Consider the following 22,706-nt stretch of genomic DNA (forward strand, 5'->3'; position numbering starts at 1 on the left):
GGCTCTGCTGTGAGTTCCCCACCGCAGTCTAACCACACTTAGGGCGCGATTTAACCAAAGAGTTTCTAAATGTGGTAGCGAGCAGGAACTGCTTCCCAACTTGCCACAAGCTTCCAACACTCGGCCTGGGGAGGCAGTCACCGCTATAAAACATTAATGGATCCATTTAACAAGGCCCCAAGGGCTTCACACAGCAAATGATGGTCCTGCCAGCTGATTCGCTGGGCCCATGCTCGCCAGCCACCACTCACAAGGGAGACCAGCTCTTAAACTGATCCTGCACAGTTAACCGCACACAGCTCGCAGCCATGCCACCGAGAGGACCAGCCCCGATTAGGTGATGCCGGCCTGGGCAGACTACGATGCAGTACAGGATACCCTGTTCCCCTGAGGGTCTCGGAGGGTCAGTGACAGGGCAGTCAGTGCCACCTGGGAGGAAGTGGCAGCAGTCATCAGCTCGGGAAGTGTATCCAGGAGGATCGGCACCCAGTACCGCAAGAAGATCAATGACCTCCAATGTGCACATGGCTGAGTTGGCTCTGGACCCCCAACCCCATTGAACCCCCTCCCCTCGACCCTTCCCCCACCCCCGCAATGATCAACACAGGTGGCGAACGTTGCTCCTCTGTGCCTCTGCAGGAGAAGTTGTCCCAAAACCAGCAGGAGAGGGCCCAGGTGGGAGGCGGGGTGCCGGACATCAGCGTCCTCACCCCGTACTAGGAACGGACCCTGGAGGTCACGGAGGTGGCCAAGGATAGATCAGTAACCAACGTAGAGGTCAGCATACAGCACAGAGGTGAAGTTCCAGCTACCCCCACCCAGATGACCTGTCACACATGAGTTGTTAATGCCACACTGACTGCCCCATCCTCCCCACTGATCACAAATTCATCCTCCCGCAGGATCTCCATTAGACAGTGCCAGCCCATCCGTGGTGGCCCCCACCCCTCTCCACATCCCATGAGAGAACCTCAGGCGAGACCACTGTCGAAGCATCACAACTATCACCCGCACCCTCCACCAGCGCAGAGAGACACACCTCAGTGGGCAACGGTAGTAGTCAGACTTCTGGGGCACTTTCTGGTGAGCACAGTTACTGATGCACATCAGGTGGAGGCAGGAACACCCAGATGAGATAGTATTCGGAGGCCTGCTGGATCACAGGACCCAGCTGGACCCCAGTCAGATGCAGAGCCTCTGGACCAGGTTTACCTGGAACTGATGCTAGGGTGCGGCCATGAGATTCAGAAGCGGATGTCAAGTCCGTAGCTAATTGGAGGAGTCCTAGAGTGGAGAGCCTGGTGCACAACACCGGCAGCATGAGTGGAGGTGTCCAAGTCGTGGCTCAGTCAGTGATGGCCATGGGTGGATGCCGCAACAGTGTGTCCCAATGTTGGGGACACATTTGTTAAATAATTAAAATTGTTGACCTCGACCAATTTGACGCCTCTGGCCTTTCTTCCGCAATCCGGGCTGAGCACCAATCCTATGCACCATCTCCCCGGACACAGAGATCCTGGATGCCTCGGATGTTGGCCACTGTGTCCTTGGTGTTGCCTCCCGCAGTGTTCTGGCATCACTGCCTGATTCCTAGGCAATAACCTCCACATACTACATGCAACGCCTACCCACAGGGATCCACTTGGGAGGTGTGAAGTGCTCACGATTGTCAATTTCTATTAGCAACAGCCTTCAGCCGCGCAGTCAGTGGGTGTAATGGGTGGTCAGTGGGACAGGTGGGCAGGAGCTGGGGGTTGCCACCAGAACAGGACCAAACGATCCAGGGGCTGGCATGGTGGATCCGTGGGCGCTGAGACACCCATCTCTCTCCCAGCCCATGGTCACTTTCTCCCGCCTCCATCTCCACCCTTCAACCTCCCAAACCTCCCAGTCACCCCTTCACACCTTCCCTGCACCCCCCACCCTCCTTTCATGGCCCCCCTCAGGCCCTGACCCTTGGCACTGCCACCCCAACACCTGGGCACCTTGGCACTGCCACTTTGGCAGTGTTACTGCTGGTTTTGCAGTGCCACCTGGGCATCTTGGCAGTGTCAGGGTGGCAGTGCCAAGGTGCTCATGTTCCAGGGGAGTGCCAGGGAGCCACTCTGCATTGTCGTCGTCGTCGTTTTCCCCCCCTCCCCCACCTTCATTCTGCCTGGGACTAGTACCGAACAGCACCTAGCGGGGGCCTCTCTGGGGAATCCAATAGATCCCGGGAGGCCGTTAGATCCTGGGTGAACTTGCCTAAGTAGGTTTAAAACCTACTTGAGCCAGCATGTCTTGATCATGCCCATCGTGGGCAGGATCCTGATCTCAATACCTTGTAAGATTTGGATAGATCACGCGAGGCATACTGGCTGCCGGTAGATCACACCCCCTAGTCACATTTGAGGTTAATAAGTTTAAGTCTTAATGTCAAGTTGAAGTTGATAATGATTTATTTACTTCAGTACTCCCATGATTGGATTTTTCCGAACATTTAATGCTGAAATGTTGTTGAAGTTACTTTTACAGTGATCAATATATTTTTGACATGTCCAGTGGTTGTGTGCAACCCTTTAAGCTACAACTTTTCAGTGACCTCAGTTAAAATAAGATTTGCATTAAGACAATTGCTTATTTGTGCTTTTAAAAATGCCCCTATGCTTCATTGACGGTGAACTTTCTCAGCAGATCTCATTAGCGCATTTCTATTAGGTGCATAGCGAATAACAGACAATTCCTGAAACATTGCTTCTCAGGAGGGATATCACGTATTATGAAACCAATGGCTAAGCTCAGACCTTATGGATACTGCAGCTGGCCTCAAGGTGGGGTAGGATCTTCCCAATACTCCTGTTGGAATTGTGCGTCCGTGAGTGCTTTTTGGATAATAATAAGATTGAGCACAGCTTTGATGTCCTTGGTTGGACAGCTGAGAACATTCACTGTCTAAGCTTGTACTTTAAGAATGACTACTTTCATTTCAGATCAAACTCAGCTGAGATAAATGCAACATTGGCTGGGTGGTGAGGTGGAGGGTGTCAGCGGTTGGAGATGGGTTCAGTTGCTATTCCTATCTGGTATTTTTAAAACCACGTTTAAAAGCATGGGCAACATCCGTGGGTAACATTCTCCCTCTTTCTGTCTGGAGAATTTGCTGTCTGCGAAAAGGGAAAAGGAATAGACACCTGTAAAATAAAACCTCCATTTCTCTACCTAAGGGTAGAGAACCATTATCCCCAGGGATGTTAACAATATAGTTTTATATGTCAAATTTCATTATATTGAAGTTTTGACTTAGAATTGGTCTCGTTGATCCATTTGTATTGAATTTTACTTGGATATATTGAGTTAATTTTGTTGATCTGTTCAGAGGTCACAGTGCCCTGGAATCTACAGTGTAAATGCTGTAGTATTGCTGTCTGTTCCTTTCTGTTTCTGCAAACATGAAACTGGAAGTTGGCATAACCAATGTTATTCCCATCTGCGCCAGGCGATTCTTTTTTTTTAAATGAGTAGCTGCAGATTCTTGGGAAGTACCTGTGAGGGTAGATTTTGCTCCTCGACATGCATCGAGAATCTACATTCTGTGATAGCAAAGAAGCAGATAACGGTGAATAGGGCTAACATCTCCGTTAGCCCTATTCTGCCCATTAATTTCCTGAGGCTTTTTTCTGTGATTGAACCCGGTCTTTGCCAGGTGTAAATGCAAGTCCAGTTTTCCATCTTAACCTATCAATTATATGTTTATCAAATAAAGTATATTTATTTTTTAGTTTGTGTATGTTTTAGTTTATTTGTTTTATTCTATTGTCTCCAAGCTCTTCTACTGGTTCACTTTGTTTTTCAGGCCTACATTTTTCCTTCAGCAGCTATATTTACGCCAGCTGAACCACACGAAGAAACCAGTGCTATGCTCAACAGCATGAGAATCTATGGGACAATTTTCCTTACTTTGATGTGTCTGGTTGTTTTCATTGGCGTCAAATATGTTAATAAGTTTGCCTCTTTATTTTTGGTCTGTGTGATACTATCCATCTTGTCCATTTATGTGGGGGTTATCAAATCAGCCGTTCTTCCTCCAGAATTCAAGTAAGTATTAACATTGCTGACAGCCATTATTTATATATTATATATATATAAAATGCATAATGTCATAATATATGGGAGGCATTACATATTATCCACATATATTATGTGCATACGCAAGGAACGTAACTAATTTCTTAACTATTCATCCGCACTATTAGGAACCAGTTACAGGCGTGACTTGAATTACCTAATTCACTTTAATTATCATCCTTGGATCGTGAGATGTAATTTATAACAGTATGTGAAGTATTATTTAATATCCATATATGTACTAGTGAAATGAAAGCATGAAAACATAACAGAAACTTGCAGAGGGCATGAATGGGGACAGAATCCTGTAGCGCGAGATTAGCCGGGTGTTTCGAGGCGCTCCAAGTGCCGAGAAACACCCCGCTATCTAACGCCCATCTGGGTAGATCAGGGGCTGCCTGACGGGGCCACACTTAGCCTCACTCACCAAAACTCCTCAGTGTAGCGAGAGATTGGGACGCCATTTTCAAATCGCGTCCCTATCTCTCGGGGCCCCCACACGACTCCTGAACCACCCCCAAGCCCCAACTTGTACTAGAGTTACATAATTCCATCTGGTGCAGATTTTTAATAATTCAAGCAAGATTATTGTAAGGATAAATGGAGTTTTCCAAGTACCAGATGTAAAAGAAAAACTGCAGTAAATGCTTCAGTTTTGATTACTGACAAAGCAACGATGTTTCTAAACTATCATGTCCCTTCAAATATTATGGTATTTAAGATCGATGGAAACCAATCAAAGCCCTATCACAATGTCTTTTGTTAACAAACATTGTCAAGCATGGTTGCATTTTTTTTGAAAGTATAAATAGATCAATCAAGTTCAAAGCAGTAGTTTGATATTGTATATTATGAAAGATTTAATCTTTGAAAGATAGTCTGGGTGGGATGTGTCCGAAAAGCAGCATGGCGCAACACGACCAGTAGATGCTGGGAGATGCCAATTATAGGATGTATGCGGCTGGCTACACTGAGGAGTTTCTGCGAGCGGAGCTCCTCAGTGCAGAAAACAAGGCTAAGTGTGGCCTCGTCAGGCAGCCCCTGATTTACCCAGATGGACGTTAGATAGCGGGCTGTTGCTCGGAGCGCAGGGAAACACCCGGCTGATCTCACGCGTCCCCATTCGTGCCCTCTGATTTCAACTTGAGAGTTATCACTATCCAATCACTATCCACTCAATTTGAGTACAACCTATGTACTGACATATATATTGACATAAGAGTCAAAACGCGTTAACTATCTCTTCCCCTTTACAGATGCTGTCAGACCTGCTGAGTTTTTCCAACATTTTCTGTTTTTATTTCTGTTGCCATGGCCTCTATTGAGCATTTAAGATTAGATAGAACATTTCTAAACTATACAACAAAAACATACGGCCCTGACAGGTAGCAAGATGGCTGACATGCACCAACAGCTCTTCCTTTCTTCCTCCTCTTTTTTTCTCAGTGCGCTGGTCTTCTCAGCTTCTGGAGCCTTCAGGAATGTCTGACTGGAGTCTTCCTTTCAGAGTGTTTCTCCACTGCAATGAACCTTCTCAAAGTGTCTGGCTTTAAACCCTTTTTCCAGGAGGAATGCATGCAAGAATTGACACAGCCTTTTGGTCCGATAAAGATTTACTTTATTTCAAAATATCCTATCCAGCATTGGGCTCTTTATCTAAACTTCGGGTTAAACTTTGTCGGACTACTCTCCATTAGTCCCTTAGACCTTTCATACGCATTCTGACCTTATCTGGTCATTCTTACCTCAGCTCTTTATCAGCCCTCAAGCTGTCTTTCCCAGACTGGTTCTATCCTCTCATAACATTCCATCTCCAGTACCACACTAACTCCCCAAAAGGTTTCAATCATGACAATATCAATTATAAGTGACTAAGACTGTTTATGGGACCTGCTAACAAGCATTCTCAATGGCCTTTCAGTGCAATTGTTCTTAGCCTGGTTCACCAGCCTGGTACAGTTCACTGCAGTCAGTTTAATGTTCCCACACACTACTGAATATTTGTGCTTTAGCAAGCTAGATTAAATGAAAAGTTCACGTCTTCATATCACTTGTTATCTCTTCCAACTATGGCTCTTTATTCAAACCAGCCAACTTTATCTAAGAATATCACAGAATTACAGTGCAGAAGGAGGCCATTCGGCCCATCGAGTCTGCAACGGCTCTTCAGAACAGCATCCTACTTCAGCCCACGCCTCCACCCTATCCCTGTCACCCCACCTAATCTTTTTGGACACTAAGAGCAATATTTCATGGCCAATCCACCTAACCTGCACATTTTTGGACTGAGGGAGGAAACCGGAGCACCCGGAGGAAACCCACGCAGGCATGGGGAGAACATGCAGACTCCGCACAGACAGTGACCCAAGCCTGGAAGCGAACCTGGGATCCTGGAGTTGTGAAGCACCTGTATTAACTACTGTGCTGCCCTAAATATGATTTCTCTAGCCTGGTGAAACAGTAAAAATTAACTTTAAACACTAATCCATTTCTTTACCTATTTCAAACTAATTGTGTATGTATGACAGATTTCTTAATATATTACTACTGTATTAGGAACCAATTACAGATGTGACTTGATTTACCTCAGTCACTTTAATAATCCTTGGATTGTGAAACTAAATTTATCGCAGAATATTTGCTTTATGCTATTCTCTGTGTACACAGGTTTTGTTTTGGAAAAATTATGCATTTTTTAATGAATTTTTAAACAAAAATTGCAACAGATTTATTAAAGGCAAATGTTTGACTAACTTTGATGAAATGACAAGCTAGATGAAGGCAATGGAATTAGAAACAGTAGGATAATCATTATGTTACTGGAGTAGAATGCAGAAGGTGGGACTAATGACCTGGAAGCATGAGTTCAAATCCTACCACAATAGCTGGGGTGTTTATCGTTCGTTAAATAAATTCAGACTAACGGACAATAGTAAAAAACCTAGCTGGTTCACTGATGTCCTTTAGGGAAGGAATTTTCCTATCTCTGTCTTGGTCTGACCTGCACGTGACTGTTGATCCATAGCTATATGTGGATTCTAAATTCCTTGCTGGAATGGCCTAGCAAGCTATTGGGTTGTCAAGAAGGCACCCTGCCATTACATTCTCAGAGTCAATTAGGGATGGACATTAATCTTGGCCTTGCTGGCGGTGCTCATATCCCATAGAATGGATATTTTTAAAGTTATTGTTTATATGGACTTTTTTTTAAAAGTTGATAAAGTGCCATATCTTAGGCTTGTTTGCAAAACTGAAGCACACGATAAGAGGGGCAGAGGAAACCTGGATAATTGCCTATGGGATAGAAGACAGAGTTGTGGTGAATAACTGTTCTGGACTGAAGGGAGGTGTAGTGGAGTTCCTCACGCTTCTGTACCAGGATCATTGCTGGTTTAGGATACAAATTTGCAGTTCACTTGAACCTTGGAAATGTAATAAACAATGGAGAAGGTAGTAATAGACCTTTTAGAGGACATAGGTGAGCTGATGGAGTAAGTGAACACAAGTAAATGAAATCAATGCAACAAGGTGTGAGGTGATATATTTTGGTCGGAAGCAATAAGAGAAACAATGCATAGCAATGTGAAAAAGGGCAGCTTGATGGCACAGTGGTTAGCACTGCTGCCTCACAGTTTCCAAGTCTGGATTTTATGTGACTGGAAAAGAACTTTGCAGGTGGTGATCTCTTTGTCTGCTGTTCTTGTTCTTGTAAACAGTGGAGGTGCAGGTTTTGAAGGTGCTGTTGAAGTCTTGATCAGTTGCTGTACTGCATCTTGTAATGGTGCCTTCAAATATTTGTGCACAAACACCCCCATGTCTGTTCTTGTATCCCATTTAAAATTGCACCATTTATTATCACAGAATCCCTACAATGCAGGAGGCCATTTGGCCCATCGATTCTGCACCGATCCTCCAAAAGAGCACTCTACCTGGGCCCAACCCCCGCACCATAGCCATAGTGCAGCGATCGTGGAAGGAGTGAATATTCAAGGTAGTAGCCAGTTTGCCGTTCCAATCAAGCAGGCTACCTTCTTCTGCACTCATCCAGCCATTTACCAGAATAGTTCCAAAGATAAAGGATTAATTACGTGGTTGAATTGAGAAGCCTTTCTCCTTGGAGTCGAGATAGATTTGTTAGAGGCGTTCAAAATCCTGATCCATTTGGATAAGCAGGAATAAGAAGCCGTTTCCAGTGGCAGAACAGTCAGTAAGAGGAGACCTGTAACTGCAGGCTATAAGGAAAAGAGGCAGCATAAAGGTGGGGGAAGAGATTTACACAAGTGACTTATGATCTGGAATGCACTGTCTGCAAGGATGGTGGAAGCAGATATTGAGTATTAGCTATCAAAAAGGAATTGGATACATATTGATGAGAACAAAGATGACAGGGCTATGCGGAGGTGTAAGGCAGTGTGGAAACATTGGACAGCTAGTTTGAAGAAGCATGATAAGCCAGATAGCCTCCTTTAGGTGCTGCGTTATGATTCCCTTATTGAAACCAGTTTAAAGAAAATAAATAATATTTGTATTTGATAGAAGAACAATGAGCTTTGAATTTGTAGAAATATTTGTGGGCGTGATTTTGTTGCAACATAGTTCTTGATACTATTTACCTGTAAGAGAAATTTTAATGAAAATTGCAACATTGTGAAAATGTTATGATAATTGTATTGTAACATGAGAAAATGTTATCTTGTTTTTTAGGATATGCATGTTGGGAAATCGAACTCTTTCCAGAAATCTGTTTGATGTTTGTGCCAAAACCACAGTTGAAAACAATTTGACAGTGACAACTAAATTGTGGGACCTATTCTGCAACTCTAAAAATCAAACACAAACTTGCGATGAGTACTTCATTCAAAATAATGTCACTGAAATCCAAGGAATTCCAGGTGTAGCAAGTGGCATAATAAAAGGTTTGTATAAAACTGGTTATATTAATAATGCTGCTCATGTAGCATTTTTATGACTGATGGAAATGATTTATGTAAGCATGAAATGCTGAAGAATGTTTTATTTTCAAAGTTAAATTCTTGCAGTAGGAAGAACAATTGCTTGCACAATAGTTGCCTTGTTTATTTTAACTTGATCCACTAGAGGGCCCTCTTTTACCTTGAAAACTTTACTTAGAACATAGAACAGTACAGCACAGAACAGGCCCTTCGGCCCTCAATGTTGTGCCGAGCCATGATCACCCTACTCAAACCCACGTATCCACCCTATACCCATAACCCAACAACCCCCCCCCCCCCCTAACCTTACTTTTATTAGGACACTATGGGCAATTTAGCATGGCCAATCCACCTAACCCGCACATCTTTGGACTGTGGGAGGAAACCGGAGCACCCGGAGGAAACCCACGCACACAGGGGGAGGACGTTTGATGCATAAATCTCATCAGATGGCAATTATAGTATCGTCCACTTTTATAAGAACTAGGAGCAGGAGTAGGCCATATGGCCCCTCGAGCCTGTCCGCCATTCATTAGATCATGGCTGATCTTTTGTGGACTCAGCTCCACTTTCCGGCCCGAACACCATAACCCTTAATCCCTTTATTCTTCAAAAACCTATCTATCTTTATCTTAAAACATTTAATGAAGGAGCCTCAACTGCTTCACTGGGCAAGGAATTCCATAGATTCACAACCCTTTGGGTGAAGAAGTTCCTCCTGAACTCAGTCCTAAATCTACTTGCCCTTATTTTGAGGCTGTGCCCCCTAGTTCTGCTTTCACCCGCCAGTGGAAACAACCTGCCCACATCTACCCTATCTATTCCCTTCATAATTCTATATGTTTCTATAAGATCCCCCCCCCTCATCCTTCTAAATTCCAACGAGTACAGTCCCAGTCTACTCAACCTCTCCTCGTAATCCAACCCCTTCAGCTCTGGGATTAACCTAGTGAATCTCCTCTGCACACCCTCCAGTGCCAGTATGTCCTTTCTCAGGTAAGGAGACCAAAACTGAACACAATACTCCAGGTGTGGCCTCACTATTATACAATTGCAGCATAACCTCCCTAGTCTTAAATTCCATCCCTCTGGCAATGAAGGACAAAATTCCATTCGCTTTCTTAATCACCTGTTTCACCTGTAAACCAACTTTTTGCAACTCATGCACGAGCACACCCACTCTTCATTGGGCAAATTACCTAATTAAATACTTGTTTTAAATTAACTGTGAGCAGTCTGGTGGACATGCGTGCAAAACATCAACACATTTTACCGTTCGAATGAAGGAAACAACTATTGTTCTGAGCTATGTCCAAATTCAGATGAGGCAAATGTGAACCAAACATTTACATGTTAAAATAAAAGCTCTGAAGAAGAGTCATACGGACTCAAGTTTTTTTAAAACAATATTTTTATTGAACTTGTAACATATATCAAACGAGAAAAAATTACACAGCACAACAATACCAACACATATTCATTTTTCATTTCATTTCATTTATCAGTAAAAACAACCAACAACTTGAACCCCAACAACCATAATAGTACCCAGAATAATCACTCAACTCACTGATCTCCCTCTCCTCTCTTCCCCCCCCCCCCCCCCCCCCCCCCCCCCCCGCCGCCGCCCAAAAAACCACCAGCTCTTTAAAATGAAAATTGAATGGCTGCCATCTAGGATAGAACCTGTCAATCGACCCCCTTACCGGGAACACGACCTTCTTGCAGTACAAGAATTCCATTAAATCACCCAGCCATGCTTTGGCACTGGGTGGTTTTGCCTGCCTCCAGCTCGGCAGTATTCATCACCATGCCACCAGCGATGCAAATGCCAGAGCATCCACCCACATCCTCAGCTCTGGTTGGTCCAACAGTCCAAATATAGCGACTAATGGGCAGGGCTCTAAGCCAGTATTCTGGATTGCCGAAATGCCGTGGGAAAAGGACCTCCAATAGCCCACCAATTTGGGTTAGGACCCAAACGTGTGTGTATGGGGAGCAGGCCCTTTTGAGCATCGCTCACACTTATCCTCAACTCCCTCACAAAATCGACTCATCCTGCCCTGGTCAAGTGTGTCCTAAACACAACCTTTAGTTGTATTAAGCTCAGCCTCAGACAGAATGATATTGCATTTAACCCTGCAGTGGGTCGCACTCCATACCCCCTCCTCCAAAATGGGTCCTAGCTTCTACTCCCACCTGGCCTTCAGCTCATCCTCCAAAACACGCTTTTCTTCCATAATCTGCTGATAAATCCCAGATGTGCTCCCTCCTCCGACCCCACCCACAAGAGCATCCTTTCCAGCAAGGTGGACGGTGGCGGCTCTGGGATTGTCGGAAATGCTCGCCTAACAAAGTCCCGCACCTGAAAATATATGAACCTATCCAATCTCCCAAGTCTGCTTGCTTCTTCAACTCCTCCCTACTCGCAAACTGCCTCTCCAAAAAGAAAAATCCCTCCACCTCTCCAGTCGCTTATCTTTCTACCCCCTGAATGCAGCATCCAACCTCGCCAGCTCAAATAAGTGACTCCTACAGATTGGGGCCCAACTTGACATCGCCCTCAGCTTGAAATGCTGACGTAGTTACTGCCACATTTTTAACGCGACCAGATTCACAGAATATTTTGCAGGCGAAAAAGGCATATAAACCGTCACCAGGGCTTCCAGATCCGGTCCCCTCTACATGACCCAAACTCCCATCTGTACCCATCTAGCTTGCTCATTCCAAAACACCCCCACCCCCCAGCACTGGCTCTGCATTGGCTGCCCAGTAATAATGTAACAAATTTGACACTGCCGCCCACCCCTCCCCCCTCTCTCTGTAGGACTCCTCTCCAAACAGAGGTGTTTTCTACCCCCATAGGAAGCCCATTATGAGACACTTCCCAGAAAAACGACTTTGCCAGAAAAACTGGGAGGCATTGAAATAAGAATACAAACCATGACAAAATGTTCATTTTAATAGATTGAACTCGACCCACCAGCCACAGTGGAAGGCTGTCCCATCTCTGTAAGTCCGCTCTGACTCTGCTCACCAGGCTTGTGAAATTCAGTTTGCAGAATCAGTTCCAATCCTGGGCCATCTGAACCCCTAAATAGCGAAAACTGGCCTCTGCCAGACGAAATGAGACTCCCCTCAAGGCCTCACCTCCCCTCAAGAGAGCTGACCACAAAATATTCACTGTTCCCATTTGACTTGTATCCTCAAAAGGAACCAAAACACTGCAATATTGCATTATCTCTCCCAAACCTGGCTCTGGATTTCTAGCATACAATAGTAGGTCATCTGCTTTTAAGGACACCTTGTGCTCTACTGAATCCCTCACAATTCCCTTCCACTTCTCCGAGGCCCTCAAAGCTATGTTTTAATTGCCAACGCGGACAACAGCAGGGAACGGGGCATCCCTGTCTCATCCCCCAGTGTAGCCTGAACTCTTTGTTCGAACACCAGCAGCCTGCGCTTCTTCTAGTAGCTGGACCCACGATGAAACCCCGGGGCCAATCACAAACTTCTCCAGGGCCACTAACCGGTAACAAGTAGCTCCATTCGACTGTATCAAAAGCCTTTTCAGTGCCTAGACACACAATAATCTGTGATTCTCGTCCCTCCGCCCTCGTAAGAACCACATCAAGTAGATGTCTCGCATTAGAAGACAGTTTTCTACCCCTTACAAACTCCATCTGATCTTTCCCCACTACCTCCGAAAAGCAGGGCTCCAGCCTCAGCACTAGGAATTTAGCCAATAGCTTTGCATATGTTAAGCAGAGAGATTAGGCAGTACAACCCACACTCTGTGGCGTCAGAAGGAAGGAGATGAAAGCCTCAAGATCTCTAGAAGGGAACCTTGCGACATTGAGTCATTGAACATCCACAGAACCAATGGGGTCAGCTGGTCCACGAACTTCTTGTAAAATTCTACCAGGAACCCATCAGACCCCGGTATCTTCCCTGCCTGCATCTTACGCAAAGCCCTATAGACCTCCTCCAGCCCCAACGGCACCTCCAGTGTCTTCTGCAACTCCTACCTCACCTGAGGAAACTCCAGGCTCACCTCCTGCTCAACCTCTGGCGTCTCTGACCTGTAAAGCCCCTCGTAAAGGGAACAAAACATCCTATTAATTTTGTGCAGGGTAAAGAGCAACCCACCCTCCAAATCCCATATCTGAGCAATCTCTCTGGCAGTCTCTTGCTGCTTGAGCTAATGAACAAAGAGTCAGTTGGCCTTTTCCCCATACTCATAGACAGTCACCTTTAAGTGCCGCACTGTCACACCGCCCAACGCGTGGACAGTAGGTCAAACTGTATTTGCAGCTTCTTCCTACGCGATAAATGATCTGGCTTTAGGTCACTCACATACTCCCTATCCACCCCTAGAATTTCATCCACAACCTCATGACACTTCCGCCTGTACACCCTGTCCATAAGTGAGTTAAAAGAGATGATCTCCCCCTTAATCACAGCTTTTAATGCCACCCACACTGTAGACGATGAGACCATCCCGTTCCCATTCCATTCAATACAGTTCTTAATGGCCCTTGAAATATTCAAACAGAACTTTGTATCCGATAACAGACCCATGACCAGCCTCCAACATGCGCGTTAAGTTTGGGCCCCCTCCAACTTTAAATCCACCAAATGTGGCAAATGGTCAGAAATTACCACTGCCGAATACTCTGCGCTCTTCACACCAGTTAACAAGGTCTTACCCATAATGGGAAAATCGATACATGAATGCACCTTGTGTACTGACGAAGAAAATGAAAACTCATTATTCCCTGGGTGCATAAACCGTCACTGATCTGCCCCTCCTGTCTCTTCCATAAATGCTGTTGGCACCTTTGCCACACTTGAAGGACCAGTGATCTGGGCCTGGAGCGTTCCACCTTGGATTCAAATCACAATTGAAATCCCCCCCTAAAATGAACTGCCGTGTCTCCAGCTCTGGAATGGCAGTCAACAGCCGCTTCATAAAATTGACATCCCAATTCAGACATGTACATTCACCATCACCACAGCCCTCCTCTTCAACGTACCTGTGACCATCAAATGTCGGCCCCCCCATGTCAACTATCATCGTTCCTGCCTGAAAACGAACACTCCTGCTAATCAGAAACTCCAACCCCTGTGCCCTACTGTCAAACTTTGAGAGAAAAAGTTGGCTCTCCCAGACCTTCTGCAACCTGAACTGGTCCCACACCCACAGATGATTTTCTTGTAGGAACAGCACATCAGCATCCAATCCTTTTAAGCGGGAAAAAAAATCTTGCTGTCTTCACAGGCACCCTCAGCCCCGCCGTTCCAGGTGATCAGTCTTGTTGTGGGTCTCTCCCTACCCTCCCCCTCGAGTCAGCTATTTGCACTGTGCTCCTACCCAAACTCCTGGGTTCCAGGCCCATCTAAGATGGCATCCAGCCTTACCCACAGGGTGAGATAAGTAGGAGTCTCTGGTCACTGTTAGTTCACCCCCACTCTATTGCTCCCCTCTCCAGGCCCACAGACTGCCTGGTGCCATATCCCCCACCAGCTACCGCACCGACACAAAACTACAAATAATCCTCTCCAACCTGGCCCAACAGGCGGCAGCCGCTCTCCCCAAACCACTCCTAGCTTCCCCTCTCCTCATAGCTGACAAAGCAGCTCCCAAACAGGGTCCCTTTAACAAATCCACTCTAACATCAACCAATATATCCACTTTCCCCCCAACCATATTCACGCCCTAACAAGACCAACAAAACTCTCCTCTCCCCTTCAAGAAAACAAAACAAGCAACCGGTACCAATCCACTTTTTACAATCGACCCCTTCCCCCAACAGAGCAAATGTGAAACAGCGGTAAATAACAGGAACATATCTACAGCATACAAACATCCCCCTTCATACACAGAGTCCAAAAATAGACCTTGTCACAGCGGTCCCAACTTCCTCTCTTGGATAAAGGCGTCTGCTTGCTCCGGTTTGTCAGAAAAGTAGTCCTTCGAGTTAATTATAACCTGTAAACATTTCGGGTACACCACTCCAAACCTCTGGCGCGATTCTCCGCTCCCCACTGGGAGGGGAGGGCCAGACAAATCACGACACGCCGCCCTAACACCCCCCGCGTTTCTCCCACCCCGCCAAAAATGGCGTGTCGCGGAATCGCCGCTCGCCGATTTTCACGGCGACCGCCGATTCTCCAGCCCGGATGGGCCAAGCGGCCTGGCGAACCCAACCGGTTCACGCCAGCGCCAACCACACCTGGTCGCTGCCGGCGTGAACATCGCGCGACAGGTAAGTGTGGAGCCTGTGGGGGCGCGGAGGGAGGATCGAGCACCATGGGTGTGCTCAGGAGGTGACTGGCCCGCGATCGGTGCCCACCGATCGTCGGGCCGGCGTCTCTAAGAGACGCACTCTTTCCCCTCCGCCGCCCCGCAAGATCAAGCCGCCATGTCTTGCGGGGCAGCGGAGGGGAAGACGGCAACCGCGCATGCACGGGTTGGAGCCGGCCAACCTGTGCGTGCGCGGCTGACGTCACTTAGGCGCCGCCGTCGCGTCACTCTCGGCGCGCCGCTTTGACGCAAGCGTCAAGGCCCGGCAGCCGAGTTTCTCGCAACGCCGCTCCTAGCCCCATGGGGGGGGGGAGAATAGGGTGCGAGGAGGGCCTCCGACGCCGTCGTGAAACTCGGCCGAGTTCACGACGGCTTTCCCGATGCCGTGTGTGATCGGAGAATCGCGCCCCTCGTACCCTGTTGAAGGCAACTCATCTCCTCGCCAACTCAGCTCCAGTATCCTGGTATATTCAGATCGCATACCTATCCCAGTCGATGTTCCGAGTCCTCTTTACCCTACTGGGTTGACTTCGAACCATCTGCTCCCTCTGGCAGTCCCACCAACCTGAGGTTTAGCTGCCGTGACCTGTTTTCGAGCTCCTCCACTTTAGGTCTCTGACTTTTCTTGTTTTCCGCCACCATAAATAATTCTGCCTCCGTCAAGGCAAACCAATCCTCGTGTCTTGACAAGACCTCCTCTACCCCTTTAGCGTCTTGTCTTGTGCACTGCGTCCGACATTCGCACCAATTTTACACGGATCGGAGCCAAAGCTTCTTCAATCGTGGCTCTGAAAGATTGTTTAATTTCCTGGCCCTGTCATTCAAACTGCCTATCTATTTGCTTGCCGAACTTTTCAAACTCGCGCACCATTACGGCGCACAACATGCCTAATGTGTTGGGTGCAGCAGTGTCCATCTTCCCTCCTTCACCTTCCTTCGGGCTTTCCTCCTGAGCCTTTTAGGTATTGGGCTTTTGTGTTGACGATTTTATATTCCTGTCAGAAGGAATTTACTTACCTCATCTGGTTTGGGCACCAAAAACATTTTTTTTAAAACGGGTAAAAAGAGATCAAATGCGAGACCTTGCCGGGAGCTACTTTAAGTGCATCCAGCCTTAAATGACGTCACCTGGAAGTCCCGACTCAAAAAGTTAACTCTGTTTCTCTCTCCGCAGATGCTGCCAAACCTGCTGAGTTTTTCAATTTTCTGTTTTTATTTACACACTAATCCTGTACCAAATTTGAGCTACTATTTGGATAATTCTGTGTTTTTTAAAATTGCCACAATTGCCCATCATCCATTGTCAGAATAATGGCTAGGTTAATAGCACTGATTGATTGTTATTTATGCACAAAAGCTGTAGGAAATTCAGGCCAAGGCAGATGCACGATTACATCTAAAAGCTGTTGTCTAGGACAGTGGATTTTAAAACTTTTTTTCCAGAGACCCATTTTTACCGGCCAGTTGACCTTTGTGACCCACCATTTTTGCTTACCTTTAATGCAACTGGTGAGCTTGCTTGGTCCTCACAATCATATATATATAATTTACAGTGCAGACTGTACATTTCTGTATGGGTTGTTCATCAGAGGTCCTGGAGCTCTCACCAGCACTGCTTTGTCATGCCGTGGACTCTCCTGTGAAGCTCTCCCCAGCAAATTCAAACAGATCCTGGCTTCTTTGTGTATCTGGCCCACTCTTCCTTAGTCCAAAAAGATCTATCTTCAGTTCTTCGTACAGTTCTTTGGTTGCTTGCTGGCAGCTGCAAAACAGAGGAAGCTGCCTCACTAATTTGGCGCCCAGAGTACGTGATAGCAGTGTACTCGCCGCTTAGTGCGTGATATCAGTGTACCGGCCGTGTAGTAAGTGATATCAGCGTACCAGCTGCGTAGTACATGATATCAGTGCACCAGCCGCGTGACCGGCTTTCTGCCGCCACTTTTGGCAGGCAGACTTTGATATTTAAAAAATAAATCTGCTCCATCCGGCTGACGGGGCACGCGTGCACATCACAGCCGACATTCTTGAAAGCCGGTCGCGGCCGGCATTTTTAAAAGCCAGTTGCAGCCATTGGGCACTTCTTCCCGCGATTGGGAAAGCTGCGACCAATCGATCCGCAACCCTCCCAACACCCGCTCACGACCCATCCATGGGTCGCAACCCTGGGTTTGAAAATTATTGTTCTAGGACACTCTACTGTTTGCAAAAATAGCATCTTGAGGATTGGCTTCCAGGTTCTGTAATTTCTGTAATTTAAACTGTGGTTTAGAAGGTATGGGGTTGGTCTGAAGTGACGTATGGAGCCTGTTTTGGAGCCATGTATGGCCTTCTGGCATTCGTTTAATATTGTGTTAAGTATTAGTTCGTGCCAACGAACTCTATTGCACCAAGTATGAACTATTGGATTTTCGGCCGGAGCAGTGGCCAGGGGTCTGTCGGGAAGGTAAGTTTCCCTGTTTAAAACTTACCTTGCACGGGAAGCGGCCTTCAGATTTTCGGCGGGAGCAGTGGCCAGGGGTCTGTCGGGAAGGTACGTTTCCCTATTTAAAAACTTAACTTGCAGGAGAAGCGGCCTTGTTAGTACCTGTATATAAGTTGGGCGGTTGCTAAACCCGAGACACCAGACTTGTAGTGTCCCCCACCCTTCCACCTCCTGTAACCTAAGGGGTTGAGTGAATATCAGGTAAGCTCTTCCTTTCTTTTTCTTGTTTTATCTAGACGGGATGGCAGGGAAGGCAGGGCAATGTTCCTCCTGCAGAATGTTTGAGGTGAGGGACTCTCGCTGATTTCACCTGTGGGAAGTGTACCCATCTCCAGCTCTTCAGAAACCGTGTTAGGGAACTGGAGCTGGAGTTTGATGAACTTCAGATCATTCGGGAGGCAGAGGTGGTCATAGATTGAAGCTTCAGGGGTGTAGAGGGGTGTAGTTACTCCTGAGATGAAGCTAGCTGGGTGACGGCGAGAGGGGCTGGGAGGAAGCAGTCAGTACAGGGATCCCCTGTGGTTGTTCCCCTTAGTAACAAGTATACCGCTTTGGATACTGGTGGGGGGGACGAGTTACCAGGGGTAAGCCATGGGGTACAGGTCTCTGGCACAGAGTCTGTCCCTGTTGCTCAGAAGGGAAGGAGGGAGAGGAGTAGAGCATTAGTCATTGGAGACTCCATAGTTAGGGGGATAGATAGGAGATTCTGTGGGAACGAGAGAGACTCGCGGTTGGTGTGTTGCCTCCCAGGTGCCAGGGTCCTCGATGTCTCAGATCGTGTTTTCGAGATCCTTAAGGGGGAGCAGCCCCAGTCGTGGTCCACATAAGCACCAACGACATAGGTAGGAAAAGGGATAGGGATGTTAGACAGGAATTCAGGGAGCTAAAGTGGAACTTTAGATCTAGAACAGAGTTATTATCTCTGGGTTGTTACCCATGCCACGTGATAGCGAGATGAGGAATAGGGAGAGAGAGCAGTTGAACATGTGGCTACAGGGATGGTGCAGGAGGGAGGGTTTCAGATACCTGGATAATTGGGGCTCATTCTGGGGTAGGTGGGACCTCTACAAATGGGATGGTCTACACCTGGACCAGAGGGGTACCAATATCTTGGCGGGGGGGGGGGGGGGGGGGGGGGGGGGGGGGGGGGGGGGGGGGGGGGGGGGGGGATTTGCTCATGCTCTTCGGGAGGGTTTAAACTAATTCAGCAAGGGGTTGGGAACCTGAATTGTAGCTCCAGTACACAGGAGGTTGAGAGTAGTGAGGTCATGAGTAAGGTTTCAAGGTTACAGGAGTGTACCGGCAGGCAGGAAGGTGGTTTAAAGTGTGTCTACTTCAACGCCAGGAGCATCCGGAATAAGGTGGGTGAACTTGCGGCATGGGTTGGTACCAGGGACTTCAATGTTGTGGCCATTTCGGAGACATGGATAGAGCAGGGACAGGAATGGTTGTTGCAGGTTCCGGTGTTTAGATATTTCAGTAAGCTCAGGGAAGGTGGTAAAAGAAGGGGAGGGGTGGCATTGTTAGTCAAGGACAGTATTACGGTGGCAGAAATGACGTTTGATGAGGACTCGTCTACAGAGGTAGTATGGTATGAGGTTAGAAACAGGAAAGAGAGGTCACCCTGTTGGGAGCTTTCTATAGGCCTCTGAAAAGTTCCAGAGATGTAGAGGAAAGGATTGCAACGGTGATTCTGGATAGGAGCGAAAGTAGCAGGGTAGTTGTTATGGGGGACTTTAACTTTCCAAATATTGACAGGAAACGCTATAGTTTGAGTACTTTAGATGGGTCCGTTTTTGTCCAATGTGTGCAGGAGGGTTTCCTGACACAGTATGTAGGTAGGCCAACGAGAGGCGAGGCCGCATTGGATTTGGTACTGGGTAATGAACCAGGACAGGTGTTAGATTTGGAGGTAGGTGAGCACTTTCGTGATAGTGACCGGTTACATTTCGGTTGCATTTACATTAGCGATGGAAAGGGATAGGTATATACCGCATAGCAAGAGTTATAGCTGGGGGAAAGGCAATTATGATGCGATGAGGCAAGACTTGGGATGCATAGTATGGGGAGGGAAACTGCAGGGGATGGGTACAATTGAAATGTAGAGCTTGTTCAAGGAACAGCTACTGTGTGTCCTTGATAAGTATGTACCTGTCAGGCAGCAAGGAAGTGGTCGAGCGAGGGAACCGTGGTTTACTAAAGTAGTTAAATCACTTGTCAAGAAGAAGAAGGAGGCATTTGTAAGATGAGACGTGAAGGTTCAGTTAGGGCGCTCGAGAGTTACAAGTTAACTAGGAAGGACCTAAAGAGAGAGCTAAGAAGAGACAGGAGGGGACATGAGAAGTCTTTGGCAGGTAGGATTAAGGATAACCCTAAATCTTTCTATAGGTATGTCAGGAATAAAAGAATGACTAGGGTAAGAGTAGGGCCACTCATGGACAGTAGTGGGAAGTTGTGCGTGGAGTCCGAGGAGATAGGAGAGGTGCAAAGTGAATATTTTTCTTAAGTATTCACACAGGAAAAATACAATGTTGTCGAGGAGAATACTGAGATCCAGGCTACTAGATTAGAAGGGCTTGAGGTTCATAAGGAGGAGGTGTTAGTAATTCTGGAAAGTGTGAAAATAGATAAGTCGCCTGGGCCAGATGGGATTTATCCTAGGATTTTCTGGGAAGCTAGCGAAGAGATTGCTAAGCCTTTGGCTTTGATCTTTATGTCATCATTGTCTACAGGAATAGTGCCAGAAGACTGGAGGATAGCAAATGTTGTCCCCTTGTTCAAGAAGGGGAGTAGAGACAAACCCGGTAACTATAGACCAGTGAGCCTTACTTCTGTTGTGGGAAAAGCCTTGGAAAGGTTTATAAGAGATAGGATTTATAATCATCTGAAAAGGAATAATTTGATTAGCGATAGTCAACACGGTTTTGTGAAGGGTAGGTCGTGCCTCACAAACTTTATTGAGTTCGTTGAGAAGGTGACCAAACAGGTGGACGAGGGTAAAGCAGTTGATGTGGTGTATATGGATTTCAGTAAAGCATTTGATAAGGTTCCCCATGGTAGGCTATTGCAGAAAATACAGAGGCATGGGATTCAGGGTGATTTAGCAGTTTGGATCAGAAATTGGCTAGCTGGAAGAAGACAAAGGGTGGTGGTTGATGGGAAATGTTCAGCCTGGAGTTCAGTTACTAATGGTGTACCACAAGGATCTGTTTTGGAGCCACTGCTGTTTGTCATTTTTATAAATGACCTGGAGGAGGGCGTAGAAGGATGGGTGAGTAAATTTGCAGATGGCACTAAAGTCAGTGGAGTTGTGGACAGTGCGGAAGGATGTTGCAGGTTACAGAGGGGCATAGATAAGCTGTAGAGCTGGGATGAGAGGTGGCAAATGGAGTTTAATGCAGAAAAGTGTGAGGTGATTCATTTTGGTAGGAATAACAGGAAGACAGAGTACTGGGCTAATGGTAAGATTCTTGGTAGTGTGGATGAGCAGAGAGTTCTCGGTGTCCATGTACATAGATCCCTGAAAGTTGCCACCCAGGTTGATAGGGTTGTTAAGAAGGTGTACGGTGTGTTAGCTATTATTGGTAGAGGGATTGAGTTTCGGAGCCATGAGGCCATGTTGCAGCTATACAAAACTCTGGTGCGGCCACATGGAGTATTGCGTGCAGTTCTGGTCGCCGCATTATAGGAAGGATGTGGAAGCTTTGGAAAGGGGTGCAGAGGAGATTTACCAGGATATTGCTTGGTATGGAGGGAAGATCCTATGAGGAAAGGCTGAGGGACTTGAGGCTGTTTTCGTTAGAGAGAAGAAGGTTAAGAGGTGACTTAATTGAGGCAAACAAGATGATCAGAGGATTAGATAGGATGGACAGTGAGAGCCTTTTTCCTCGGATGGTGATGTCTAGCACAAGGGGACATAGCTTTAAATTGAGGGGAGATAGATATATGACAGATGTCAGAGGTAGGTTCTTTACCCTGCCTGTAACAGTCATGGACTTGCCAACATTAAGGACATTTAAATGGCCATTGGATAATAAGGAAATAGTGTAGATGGGCTTTAGAGTGATTTCACAGGTCGGCACAACATTGAGGGTCGAAGGGCCTGTACTGCGCTGTAATGTTCTATGTAGTCTCTTCCTTAATGTCTGATTATTGAATATTTTAAAAATGTGAAAAAGGTTACCATTCCTTTTCTGTCTCTCACCTTTCAGTCCAATCCTTCTTTGTCTCATTGCTTCCCTTTCTGTATCTGATTTGCTGCTGAATTCATTCACTTTAATTTACACTTCTTTCTCAGTCCTTGAGCTGTTGATTTCACAATCTGATTGGCATGCCTTGATCACTCTGGTTCCAGGGACAAAATTTTACATTGCCTGCCAATGGACTTGGGGAGGCCATAATACTCCCTGGAGGGAGGCCATAATACTCCCTGGATGCCCTTCCCAATGGGCTCTCACCCAACCTGACCTCTGTGAAATTTCACAGTGGGACCCAGGGGCTGTTTAGCATAGGGCTAAATCGCTGGCTTTGAAAGCAGACCACGCAGGCCAGCAGCACGGTTCGATTCCCGTAACAGCCTGCCCGAACAGGCGCCGGAATGTGGCGACTAGGGGCTTTTCACAGTAACTTCATTTGAAGCCTACTCGTGACAATAAGGAAGTTTCATTTAATTTCATTCAAACCTCCACACTTGCCTGGTCCTGGACTCCATTGACCAGTTATTTTTTAGTTCTCACACTCATCCATTTTTGATGCAAGTTATAATGAAGATTAAACAGGTAAAGCCAAGTCTAACTAATGGCATAATTAGATTTACTAGTGCAGCAAATTATGACACATTGAATTTATTATACCAGGCAAT

The 22,706-nt window shown here is 46.6% G+C and overlaps 1 protein-coding gene across 3 annotated transcripts in view; it reads left to right on the top strand.

The window, feature by feature from the left end:
- The window catches only part of slc12a4 (solute carrier family 12 member 4), a 216,504-nt gene that overhangs the window by 128,226 nt on the left and 65,572 nt on the right, over nt 1-22,706 (top strand). For all 3 annotated transcript variants that reach the window (XM_038806749.1, XM_038806750.1, XM_038806748.1), the window contains exons 7-8: nt 3,833-4,074; nt 8,809-9,020. In XM_038806749.1, coding sequence (XP_038662677.1) covers nt 3,833-4,074; nt 8,809-9,020 — 454 coding nt within the window. The remainder of the gene's footprint in view (nt 1-3,832; nt 4,075-8,808; nt 9,021-22,706) is intronic.

Source organism: Scyliorhinus canicula, chromosome 9, assembly GCF_902713615.1.
Source record: "Scyliorhinus canicula chromosome 9, sScyCan1.1, whole genome shotgun sequence".
NCBI classification, from domain to species: Eukaryota; Metazoa; Chordata; class Chondrichthyes; order Carcharhiniformes; family Scyliorhinidae; genus Scyliorhinus; species Scyliorhinus canicula.